The 13688-nt window shown below is 39.9% G+C and overlaps 1 protein-coding gene across 1 annotated transcript in view; it reads left to right on the forward strand.

The window, feature by feature from the left end:
- Positions 1-13688, forward strand: part of CFAP61 (cilia and flagella associated protein 61) — a gene marked incomplete at both ends in the record, with an annotated part of 286170 nt that overhangs the window by 118378 nt on the left and 154104 nt on the right. Inside the window, 3 exons of the mRNA XM_080814415.1 lie at positions 1511-1637; positions 5514-5591; positions 10635-10841. Of these exons, the coding sequence (XP_080670541.1) occupies positions 1511-1637; positions 5514-5591; positions 10635-10841 (412 nt within the window). The remainder of the gene's footprint in view (positions 1-1510; positions 1638-5513; positions 5592-10634; positions 10842-13688) is intronic.

Here is a 13688-nt window from a genome sequence, read left to right on the forward strand (position 1 = left end):
GCTGGCCTTCAGACGAGGTAGTTTGGAAATGTCTCTTGGGTGACATTTATAAAATTTGGGGCTTCAAATTAGTGTGTAAGCTCTTTTCTGGTAGTTACAGGCAAGCTATAACAAGGCTGAGGGAGAACACAAAGCTGGCATCCCTTGGCCTACTTTCTCTGAGAATACTCCATAGCTGCTAGATGTGTGGTGAGTCTGAGGCCTGCCCCTCAGGCTGGAGCTCCAGGACAAGTACATAGGCCTTTTCCACAGAAAGAATGGGGTATGTTTCAGGTCACTGTCTGTGCCGTGCCCTTGGGGGTGGTAGCCTGCCAAGAACCAGCTCCGTGATTGTTACAGTCCCATGGGACCCAAGAACAGAAGCCTCCCTGGCTACCAGAGCCACGTGATCAAGGAGGGAATCCCGTGTCATCTGCGCATGCCTGAGAGTTGTAGCAAGGCAGCAGGAAAGTGCAGGGATGGGGTATGCCTGCTGGCTTTAGTGCGCAGCAGGGGAGCACAGGGGTGCATGTGCCTGCTGGTTTTAGTGGGGCAGTGGAAGAGTGCAGGGACTGTGTGCACCTCCTGGTACTAGCAAAGAAAATAGGGAGCACAAAAATGACACTTCTCAGGCCTTTGTCTCTGGAAGGAGTTCCAACAGGCTCCTTTCCCCTCCAGGAGATGCTTTAAGATTAGCAAATGAATCTCCTTCACATGTGATGTAGGTAGTTTTGAAACTGCTGCTTTTACACTGGGCCCCAGGGTGAGTGAGTCTAGATGTGACCCCTTCCAGAGCAATATCTTTAGGTCCCTTCAGCCCTTCAGGTCTCTATGGGTATAAGCCCCAGTGGTTTTCAAAGATAGGAGATTTGGGGGCTCATCTCTTTGGAACAGGTCCCAAGAATTGGGGTATCTGAGGTGGGGCACTAACCCCTCACTCCTCAAGGAGAAGCTCCATATTTGTGAGATCTCTCCCAATCATGGGTCACTGTTCCAGGGTGAGGTTTTTGGCAAGACTGCGTCTCTGCCTGTCCTACCATTTTGATGTGGCCCCATTGCTTGTTGTGAAGGAGGCGTTCAGCTCATTTTGAGGTCTTTTTCAGAGGAAATTATTCCATATGTAGCTCTACATTTGATGTGTCTGTGGGAGGAGAGGAGTTCAGGATCTTTCTATGTCTCCATCTTAGACACCCCATCTTTGTGCACATTTCAAATTAAATGCATTTAGAATATAACTTTGTATTGTCTCTGGTTAATGAAAATACCAGTGATTTTTACCATATTTTCTATACTATTTTGCATGTATTTTACAGGTTTTCTAGAATGAAATGAGTTTCTTCTATAATTAATCAAACCCTAAGGATATATATGTAGATATATATATACTAGATATTATTTTGTGTATATGTGATATTTTATAATTTTGTCTTCATTTTGTCTTCATTCAATATGAATAAATATTATTCATATTCATAAAATATGAATACATATTTTAGTACTTTAACCTAAAAAGGTATCTCTCCTCATCCAGGTCTATTAAAATAAGATTAGCCACTTTGTTGGACACTCCTGGTGTTGAAAATCTTGTTAGCACGCTCATGCTAAATAAGAGTATACTGGAGGATTTAAAGCAATACAATGAGGCTCGCAGAGACCATGTAAGTACCTGGTATGACCAGATTACCTTCCTTTTCCTTGTGATATGGACCATTATGACCCATGTAAAGTTCAACCTTGAAGTTTCCTTTGATCTCAGATGGGGTAGTTGGAGAATTGTATAGTGGTGGGAAGTGAGTAGAGGTGAAGTTGGAAGATAGGAACAAGAAAAGAAGAGCTGAGGAGACTGGGATTTAAGGATGTGAGGGTGTTCTTTTCACTGGTGGCCCCAAGGTGGGGTGCTGATCAGATATTCTAAACCCTTATCACAGGCATGGAAAATCAGGACTTGGTCCAGACAAGTATCCTGAAACAGGATAGATCTCAGGGCTTAGAATAGGCAGATCTGATTAAGGTTAGGGAATGGTAGCTCAGGAGTCTGTGGGTGCCTGGTGCTCACCTAGAAGCCCTGAATATCAGACTTAGGACAGTGGGACCCCATTTGACCTTACTGGGTGGTGATTCTGGCTAGACTTCTTTCTTCAGCTGCCTCCATTCTCAGGTAATGGATGGGCTGTCAAACACCTATATGACAAGTGTTGCATTCTCTTTCTAGGATAGTAACTATACTATACATTTACCCTGGCAAAGGACAATCTTGTAGTGGTCCTAATGTTAAAACAGCTTTCTTAAGGACCATGACAGTTAACTTAACCAGACATGGAACAGTGCATGTAGTTAGAGAAATGCTTAGTTACTTTTTTGATAAATTTTATTTTGAAAAAAGGTTTTATTGAACTATAATCAATAAACAGCTTGATAGATTTCATAATTTGAATACACAGTGTAATTAATGAGCACCTGTTTCTAACCCCAGCCTACTGAAGTCCCCCTCATGCTCCCATTCAGTTACTTTCTCCTCAGGTTAATACCACCTTGACTTCCAAGATCATAAATTGGTTATGCCTGGTTTTGAACTTTATTAAAAGTGATCACATAGTATGTTTTCTGGTATCAGGCTTTTTTGGCTCAGCACTACGTTTGTGAGATTTGCCCATATTGTGCTGTAAAGTATTTCATTGCGTGAAGATACCAGAATTTATTTCTTCTTTCTACTGTCATTTGGGAGAGTTTCCAGTTAGTGGCTCTTTTGAATCAGCCCTTTAGTTAAATTTTAAAGTCATCAAGAGGGAGACACCAAATACCTAAACCCAGTGAAATAATTGATATTTATCAAGGCATTAAATTAAAATAAAACTTCTCGCCAGCACATGTTTTTTTGTTTTGGTTTGTCTTGATCTTTTAGTGTTTTTCATTTTTTGGCTCCTTTCCTCCTGAGCTGCCAATGCAGTGTGACATATCACCCTGGTTCACAAAGTGTGGTTTAAGGAGTCAAAGGGGTCTCTGAGACATAAATTTTCAGGGGCATCTGTGAAGTAAAACCTATTTCCGTAATAAGAGTAAGAAACTATTTTCCTTTTCCACTGTATTGATATTCACACTGATGGTGCAAACACAATGTGGGCAGAATCTTGAGAGCCTCAGTGTGAATCAAGGCAGTGGGCACCAGATTTCATTGGTTTCTTCATCACCATTCACTCAAGGTAACAAGAGGGAAAGAGAGCCTAGTAAAGATAGTATTGCACATCAACAGACTGGCTAAAATACAAAGAGTGGCACCACTATATGCTGGAAGGGAGAATGCAGGGAAATAGGATCATCTGTATGTTGCCAGTAGGAATGTAAAATGATATCATTGCTCTGGAAGACGTTTTGGCTATTTCTTCAAAAACCTCAATGCAACAATCATATGACCTAGTAATTGCACTTCGGGGCATTTCTCCCAGACAAATGAAGACTCGTACACGAATGTTCATAAGCAGTCAGAATTGGCCCAGATGTCCTTCAACAGGTGCATGGGTAAACTGTGACACATCCATGCCATGGAGTTAATGGTTAACAGTACAAAGGAATGAATTGTTGATGCATGTATCAACTTGGATGTGGAGAATTGTGCTGATTTGAGGGGCGGAGGGAAAGCTAAACCCTAAAGGTTAAATACTGTGTAATCCTGCCTACTTCACATTTTTGAAATAACACAATTTTAGAAATGGGGAAGAGATTGTTGCCAGGGTTTAAGGATAAGGGGAGGGCAGGGAGTAGATGGGTGTGGTTATTGTAGGGCAACCCCAAGGGATTTTTGTGTTGGAACCATTCAGTCTCTTGACTGTGGTGGTGGATACATGAACCTCTACAGGGGATAAAATTAGGTAGAACTTGACTCACATACACACAATCACATCAGTATGCATTCCCTGCTTTTCCTATCATACTAGAGTTTTGCAGAACATTACTGTGACGGGATACTGGGCAACGTGTATGAGGAATTTCTCTGTATTATTTCTTACAATTGCTTATGAGTCTACAGCTATCTCCATATAAATTTCAATTTAAAAAACAAAAGGAAAAGCCAGTTTCACTCGAAGAAGTAAAAATTATTAACTTTATTAAACTTCAATCCTTAGATACGTGTATTTTCAGTATTCTGTTGTAGCAAAATGAGAAATATACATAAAGCTCTTCTGCTGTAGACTGAAGTTGTTGGTTGTTCCCAAAAAATCATTTCTGCAATTGCTTGATCTTCATGTTGAACCAGCCACCATTCTCAATAGAACAGCATTTTTACTTGAAAGAAGAGCTGGCAGACAAAATACAGTTACTGAGTCTTAGAAAGTTGGCAGACATTTTCTTAAAAATGAGTGAAGTGAGGCTGTCACTCCAAGGAAACAACTGACAGCATTTGTTCCCTCTGATAAAATCCAAGCTTTTGGTAAAAAATCAGAATTTTGGAAAATCAGTATCTCTCATCATGAGCTTGACAGCTTCCAAAAACTTAAAAATTGTTCTAATGAGGCTGGTGGTGATATTACCAAATGTGATACTTTGATATTTTGTCATAGGTCACATTTGGGAAATCTATGTAAGTTTGGTGAACCAATATTTTCCAGATATAACATGATGTTACAAAATCACAAATAGGTAAAAGATTCATTCAAACAATAGGATAGACAGATGGGTTTTAATGTAACAATGTATACCAATTTATTGATATGGTTTCAGATTCCACATTGCAGCTCATCTTCAAACAGTACTACTTGTTGAGTTTTGGTGGAGCATCAGAGAAGACTATCCATAATTATCTGAAAAGATTACTTAAATACTTCTCTGTTTTCCAACTCTGTATCTTTGTGAAGACAGATTTTTTTTTCATATATTTCAACCAAAATAACATATTGCAACAGATTGAATACAGAAGCAGATATGAGCATCCAGCTGTCTTCCGTTAAGCCAGACATTAAAGAGATTTGCAAAAATATAAAACAATGCTACTCTTCTCTCTAAATATTTTTGTCAAATTTAAAATTTTGTTTTAATTAGTAAATTAAACAAAAATGAATAAACAAATTAAAAATTTTCTCAGTTTTAATTTCTAATACAGAAACTACTGATAGATAGCTATTACACACATACCCCATGCTCTTCGGAGTCTCAGGGACTAGGCGTCCTGAGATCACAATTTTTAAGAACCACTGATGTAGAGCTAAAGAAAATGGATTCCAAGTCAAAGGGACTGTGGTTTAAATCACAGAGTCATCCCTTAGGAGCTGGAAATCTTGGCATGTTCCTCAGCCTCCTGATCCTTATTTTCTTGTAAGTGAAATAGAGATAGTGACAATATTTACCTTGTAGGAGTTGGCTTCAGTGAACACAGGGAAAACATTCAACTTAGTGCACAGTCCAGAGGTAAGTACTGGTGGATGTTGGCTCTGACTGTCATTGCCATTAGGTGACCATGCTTAAGGCTCACTACTGACTGCTTACAGAAACTTTGACAGTTATATTTTTAAGGGCCTTAAAATACATGCTTATCTTTTCAGGATGGAACACCAATGAAGGCATTTGTAGCTGAAGTTGCAGAACAAATAGTTGGCATTGCAGTGATCAGAGATGAAATGGTAAACTGTGAAATAGACATTGATTTCCTAGATTATGCCTTTTTATATCATGAATTAGCACACAATGCCTCTTTTTCATTTTTGCATATTTAATATGCAAAATGTCTTTTTTTTGAAGGCTATAATTTTTTTGGAAGGATATAAATCGTCATCTGCTTGCATCCCACTTGGTTGACTTTCAATATCCCATTTCTTTTTCAGTCTAAAATATGACAGAGAATACATGAAAGTGTTCATATTTTAAGAATTCAATTAACCTTCCATCAGGACCTCCCCCCAAAAAAGTCTTAACTGCTCTCCCCAAAGGATTACTACTGTTAATAATTAGGCATCAGGGGCTCCTGGGTGGCTCAGTCCTTAGGTGTCTGCCTTCAGCTGAGATCATGATCCTGGGGTCCTGGGTTCAAGCCACGCAACAGGCTCCCTGCTCTACAGGAAGCCTGCTCCTCCTTCTCCCATTCCCCCTGCTTGTGTTCCCTCTCTCACTGTGTTTCTCTCTGTCAAATAAATAAAATCTTTAAAAAAAACAATTAGGCATCAATCCTTTTCTACAGTCTTCCTTGCACTTAATTGCACGCATTTTGTGTGTGTGTGTGTGTGTGTGTGTGTGTGTGGTGTCAATGGGACATGTAATTTTATTTTTTTCCTAATGCACAGCCAGTTCTTCCTAAATATTTATTGCTGAATAGTTCATTCTTTTCCTGCTGATTTAAAATACCACCTTTACATGATGAAATTTCCATGTGCCTGTGTCTATTTTTAAACCCTCCGTTCTGTTCTGTTCCATGGGTTTTTTGTTGTTGTTGATATCTGTTGTATTATCATGTACTTTGATATCTGGTGGAGGAGTCTTTTCTCACTTGTCTTTTTTTTTTTAATATAAATTTTCTTGCTTTTAATTAGTTACTTCCTCTTCCAGATAAGCCTTATAACACTTACTATGAACTTAATTGCACCTTGGTGGTTTTTATAGAACAATTTAGGCCACAATTAAAATACTGATGGTGGTGGTGGTGGTGTTGAATTCTTTTGGGTTCTTCAGTAAACTTTTGTGGCTTTTAACATACAGGTTTCTTGTGCCAGGTATTTTGTTTGCCTGCATAGGTTTATTCTCTGCTCTGTTCTGTCCCAGGGAGCATGACCTGGTGGGCAAGATCATGGGTGCCTTCACCCATCAGCCTCTAATTGGGTTTGGCCAATGGCGAACCCTGAGAAGAAGAAGGGAGGAGAGTGTGGTTGGGATGCCTTTAGCTGGCTGGTGTCTTTATTGAGTTCCTTGACCTTTTCAATGTGGCCTTTTTTTGCCAGGACCCTCTCAGTTTGGACTTTAGTAAGTAGTACCTCCCATGCCACCCACTTAGGGTGGTGATAGCTTGAAGTTTCTGCTACACTATCCTTACTGATGCCCTGCCCTGCCTTGTAAAGAGTCTTTTTGTTAAACCCACCTCCAGTTATCCTAATCTGAACATACCGTCTGTTTCATGCTGAGACCCTGACTGACACAGTCCTGGACATTTATGATTTATTTCTACTTGTTTTAAATTTTTCTAAGTATTGTGATTAAATACTTTTTTTTCCATTGTGCTTTCTGAATGTTTATTCTGGTATGTGAGAAAAATACTAAATTTTGTATTGTGATCTTATATCCAGCCACCTTTTGGAAGTCTCTTACTAGTTCTGAGAGTTTTCAGTTGATTCTCTTTTCTGGTACAGCAACATTTCTACCATATTCTATTGGTCAGAGCAGTTACAGAGCATGCTCAGATTCCAGGGTTAGAGAAAATGGACTCCACTTCTTGATGTGGGTGTGGCAAGGTCTGTCTACCAAAGAGCACATGGGGTGCAAATTATTCTTGTGGCTATCTTTGGAAAATAGAATCTGCCACACCTCCTTCTAAAAATATTTATAGTTTATTCCTTTTTCGAGTTTTATTGTATGTTTAGAATACCATTGAGTAGTAGTGTTTGGTAGTAGTAATGGGTACTGTTGAGGTGTTCTTGATTTTAATGGGAATGAGTCTATATTTTCCTCCATTTAGTATGTAATATTTGCTGCAGGTTTCTGGCATATATCCTTTATCAAGCTAAGGAAGTTGTCCTCTCTTTCTAGTTTACTAAAAGTTTTTATTCTGAATGAGTGTTGAATTTTATCAGATGTGCTTTTGACATTTATTCAGATGACCATATGGCTTTATTCCATTAATGTATCCCACACCATTCTTTTCTTGGGTTTGTTTCTGTTTTTGACTTGGTATATCTTTGAGTAATTCTTTTAGAAATATTGATAGGTACATACATCCATATTCAAGAAGTTTTCATTTTGTCCTCACCCTTGAGTACTCATTAGCTGTATATAGAATTCTTATTCCAACTCCTTCTCAACAGATTGTTGAAGTTTTTACTCTTGTGGTCTTCCAGTGTCACTGCTAAAATGTAATCTGATATAAATAAATGTTGTTTGCTTTCTGTCTTGATAATTAGTTTGTTTTCTATCTCTAAAATTCTGAAATTTACTAAAGAGTAACTTATGCCTCTTCTGAGTCTTGAGAATATCTTTCTTCTATGATTTCGTTATTTTTTCCCTTTTAGATTCTTCATTCTCTTAAATTCCTTTTAAGATGGATGTTGGACCTTTGGAATTGTCCTTCACTGTCTCTTAACTTTCTTCTCACCTCTTTACCTCTTGTACTTCTTACTCTTTATTCTAGGGGACTTCCTTGATTCTGTCTTCTGGATCCCTAATTCATTCTTCAGCCATGTCCATTCTGTTATATAGGCCTTCTGTCAGAATTTTCTTTTTAAAAGATTTTATTTAGAGAGAGAAAGAGAGAGAGAGAGAGTTCACAAGCGTTGTGGAGGAGAAGGGGGGGCGGGAAGAATCTCAGAAAGGCTCCATATGCTGAGCACAGAGCCTGACAAAGAGCTTATCTCACAACCATAAGATCATGATCTGAGCCAAAACTAAGAGTGGGACTGAGCAACCCAGGTGCCCCTTTATCTGAATTTTCATTTCAAGTTTCACATATTTAACTTCCAAGTCTCTCCCTTGTTCGTTTCTTGTTCCTTTTTGTAGCAGCTTGTTTGTTAATGTTATATGCAGTATCCTTCTTTGTATCTCTGAGGACACTGAGTAGAATTTTTTTCTAAAAAAAACTTTCTTCTGTTCCCATAGAGTAAGTTGTAGTTTCTCTATTCTGATCTTTTGCATTTGTCAGTTTTCCCCAAAAGTCATGAATGGAAGATTATAGTATCAGTATGGCTGCTGGCATGAGTATCCATGACAGATGTGCTTCCCCATTGCATCTGGGATGGGAGGGCTGCCCATCCCAGTCTCTAACTGGGAAGGGACATCAGTTGTCTGGCTTCCTCTTGTAATTTTCAATGTAGGTGATTCTGGCAGGTGGTAGGCAGGTTAAGAGGGTGTAAGCTAGTGTTAGAGAACTTTGATACATTTCCTTCCAAGATAAGACTCCTTCGCTTTTTTCTTTTTTTTAAGATTTTTATGTATTTGACAGAAAGTGAGAGCGTGCATGCATGTGTGCACATGAGAGAGGAGGGGGGAGAGAAAGAGAGAGAGAGAGAGAGAGAGAGATGAGCGGGAGGAGAGGGAGAAGCGATCATGACCCGAGCCAAAGGGAGACACCTAACCTACTGAGCTGCACAGGCGTCCCATAGACTACTTTTGTGTCCTCCATCACACCACCTCGTACTTTAAAAATAATTTTTTGTTGTTATTTTTAAGGGATTTGGGATGGGAAGAAAATGGCCCATATGCTGTTTTGAGCTAGTAACCTCTGTAGGCTCTTCACTTCTTGTTTTTCAACGATTTCTCAGCCCTACATTTATTACTCATTTCCTCTTATAATGAGGGATGCCTTCTTGGTAATTAAAGAAAAGTCTTAGGGTATTAAGACAATTACAGGGTCAGTGCAGATGGAAAGGTCAGTCCTTGCCAGAATTGCCCCGAGCTCCCTTTCCTTGGTGCTTTGTGGCAGAGGCTGTAAAGACAAAGGACCTTGATGGGATTGAATACAGACTTGGTTTCCTGAATTTTCTAATGCCAGCTTTGCTGATCACAGAGCAAATCAGGTTCCTACTCCAATTCCTCTTTTTGAAAGTGTGCTTTTAGGACAATTCTACTGTAGAAAACAAGAAGACATATAAGTAAGTGCTTTCCAATGTGTGTGTACTTTGATTTTTTCCTGCACACCAGGTGTGTTTACTGCTCTTGTCGTGAGAGAAAGTCACACTCACTCTGGACGGCGCCCCCACCCCACCGTGTGCACTACTGGGAAGATAAGCTGTGCACAGCTAGCAGGGATGAGCCCCTGCTTCTCTGCCCACAGTGTGGGGGACCAGGAGTGGTGGTCAGAACTAGAACCACAGAAGCCAAGCAGAATGCCCGATATTTTCTTGTATAAGTAAACACCAGTCCTTTAAATTACCTTAAATTACCTTCCACAGTCTAAAAATAGAATACTTGAGAGACATAAAAAGTTTAAGGAATGCCTACGGACAAGGCCTAGCCTTGTGGTTGTATTGTAGACCAACCCAACCCACGTGCCACTCAAAGTATGCGACCTGTGGGATGGCACGTTTCCACACTAATGGGTGAAAAGAGAATAGTAGTGAGTCCAGGGAACACCAGTGGCGGTGTTTGTCCTGCTGCTGAGTTTAGTATGTGTTCAGTCAGTCACACTGACCAGCTGGTGTTCCCCTTCTCCAGCAGTGGTGACGAGCTGCCATCCTGTCACCTGGTTACTAGCAGAGACTCGAGGCTCTCTGGGTTTTTAGCAGCCGTGACTGTAAGGAACCAATTCCAAAGCTGTGTGGTCACCCCTCAGAGACAAGCCATCAAAACTTTCAGGAAACGTAATTTTCCATTTTCAAAAACTAAACAGTGAAATGAGGTAGTAAATCACAGGAGAGAAAAGCACATTTCTAACTTTTGTACCTCAGGTAATTTTTACAAGGTTATTGTGACAAAATGCACGCCATTTGTTTAAAACATCCTTAGATGTCCTTTCCCCTCCTCTTTTTTAGGATGTAGAGTACATACGATCCCATTACAACATTGAAGATTTCATCTACTTCAGTCACCACCAGCGCGAAGAACACGGGCACCTGTACCACTTTGCCCTGAACCCTGTCTTTCGGCACTACACCAAGTTTTTCCTGAAGGAGATCCTCCGTTTAGGCTTCAAGTCCTGTCTCTACTACCCTGTTTACCCGCAGACCAGGGAAGGCAAGGTAAAATAACGTCATCATTCGTTCACTTTTCCAGTGCATCAACCTTCGCGGTGTCATTTGTGTCGTGTGCCATACTTCATTCCTGCCTCGCTGAATGGATTTGGATTATAACATGCCTCTGAATTTCAAATGGCCACACTGGCCCTTTTATTTATTACACTATAGTGAAAAGTCCAGCAGACTGAATTTCAGAGACATTTATAACCATTATAATTAGTAGAACAATTTGTTGGCTTTTCCCTAGTGACAAAACAGAGACTGAAAAGTGCAAAATTGCTCTAAGGGGCATGGAAGTCAAATAATTTCTGATGGGGCTTTAGTGAAATGCCAAAATTATCCTATCGGGTTCTTCAAGCAGAGAACACTTTTGTTTGAACTCATAGAACAAATCCGTTCAATCCTGTAAGATCGATGTGCTCTCAGCATTCCAAATAAACCCTATAACAACCGCCATAAGAGGGATGGATAAAAAGCGGAGATGTGTGAAGATAATGTAATCTTTATGTAGCAAATACCTGTATAACTCTGCCCAACACTTTCACTTATGCAAACTAATCCTTTTGCAGTAAAAGCCATCTATAGTGTATCCAGACACGCACAGATAGCAAGCTCTTCACGTGCCTCAGTCTTGCTTTCACTTATCCTGTTTAGTCTTCAGAGCACTTTTCACTAGCTAAATTATCTTCTATCATGAAAGCAGAAGTGATTGTCTTTTTTTTTTTTAAGATTTTATATTTATTTGAGAGAGAGCAGAAGCAGGGGGAGCAACAGAAGAAGAGAGAGAGAAGCAGGTTACCCACTGACCAGGGAGCCGGACATGGGGCTCAATCCCAGAACTCTGGGATCATGACCTGAGCTGAAGGCAGACGCTTAGCGGACTGAGCCCGCTAGGTGCCCCTGTTTGTCTGTCTTGTTCAAAGTTGCATCCCAGTCCGAGTGCCGAGAAGAGTCACACACGTGTGCATGCCCTCATCAGTGTGTGTGTACACACACATGCACACACACGCGCACACACAGTGTCTTGGTTGTTCCACAAGCAAGGGTCTCTTCAAGCTGGCCTCTCAAGGTATTGCTTCTGGCAAGTCCATCCCTCTGTCACTGACAGCTGGTCCTCAGCTCCATGTAGACTTGAAAGGGGATGAGATGCAATCAGTAGGCCGGTGAGAAGTTGTCCCATCATAACCCATTCATGACCAAAATCTTTCTCATGCTCTGCCCAGAGTCCAGGATGTTGTCATGTTTCTTCTTTGTTACCACAAATGAGCTAAGCAGATTTTTAAAATAATCTGATTCATTAAACTTAAAAACAGTCTAAAGGCTATTGGTACATTCCCCAAACCAGTAATTTTGTCAATGTATCTTATTTAACAAAAGCCTTCTGGGGAAGTACAGAGGAAATGGGGAAGAAGAAAAAACGTGGAAAAGATTTTCAGCAAGAGGTAGAATATGCTCTAGTGATGATTTTTTTTCCTATCAAAATGCAGTGTGATAGACATGCAAATGTCCTAAATTTGAACTTAAGGAGATGGAAGGGAACGGTTCTGCTGGAAAATCCTGGTCTCACACATTTTCTTTTTACTTTGCATTTGGCAAGTTGCCAATGTGGTGACCTTCAGGATGTGATATTAAATTCTTAACGTTTTATTCATGACGTTGCCTGCATGTGCCCAGTTGGTCCAGAAAGTCCTTTTGCATCCATAATAAAAAATAGTATCTTTGACATTTCGCTGAACATTCACACATTTACCTCAATCGTGTAGAGAATTTGGAACATGTTACGCACTATTTCACGTAGGATATAGAAACACATTTGGAGACAGATTTTTCCTCTCTGGACTTCCAGCTGATTTACACATATACGTTTAAACAAAGGTAAGAAGCAATACCAGGTAATTTAGGTAAGAACTGACAAGTTCTACTATAAATCCCTTGACTATAGTAAAAGTGAACATTGGGCTCTCATTATGAAGATGGTTTTACCCACACCTTCCTGCTAGGAGATCCTCCAGGAATAAAAGCAAAACTTTGGCTAGGAATTCCTGGCTTCTGTTCCTCAGTGTGCAAGGTCAGGGTGTGAAGTTCAATAGCGACGGATTTTAGAAATCCCTTTCTGAAGCTCTTAGTAATGCCTGGGGGTGGGGTGCTATCGAACAGCAGCTAAGTCATACGTAAACCATCTTATTTATTAAACTACACCTAGTTTTAGTTGAGTTTTACTTGCTTTGTTTTCCAGTTTAAATTCCATAAACATGTCATTAGAGATTTTGGTGTCACAGTTTAACTCTTGAGGTTTAAGTGGTTGAAATACCCTGAGTTAGTTTCACCAGAACCCCCTCGGATTTCATAAATGTGAAAGGAATAAAAATCACCATGTTCTGTTTTCTCTGCCAAGTTTTAAAAATGGGGTAAAATGAATATTTAACACATTCTCCTAAAACATGATTTATCATAGTCTGTTACGGTAAGCATAAATCTGGCTCATAATTTAGCATTAATATAAGTCAAAATAATATGATCCAATTTCCCTAACCCCCCACCCCACTTTCCAGTTTCACCTTTTTGTTTTAAAACCCTTCTTTTTGTCAACAAAGATCCATTTGAAGTAACTGTGCCTTTCACAAGCAGGAGGATCTCCACGCCTGCGTTCAGCCTCCCCTCAGATGACATTTTTATCTATGTGCCTTCTTAAAGCAGCTTGTGCCAAACACGCAAAGGTTAACAGGACGCAGATAACAGAGCTTAATGGGGTCAAATCAAGCTGATTCATGATCACTATGGAGAAGAATATCCTCCTGGGGAAAATACTTGTACTGAAAAATCCCATAAACCAAACCACTTGTTTATCTG

This window comes from Martes martes (assembly GCF_963455335.1).
Source record: "Martes martes genome assembly, chromosome: 9".
NCBI lineage: Eukaryota > Metazoa > Chordata > Mammalia > Carnivora > Mustelidae > Martes > Martes martes.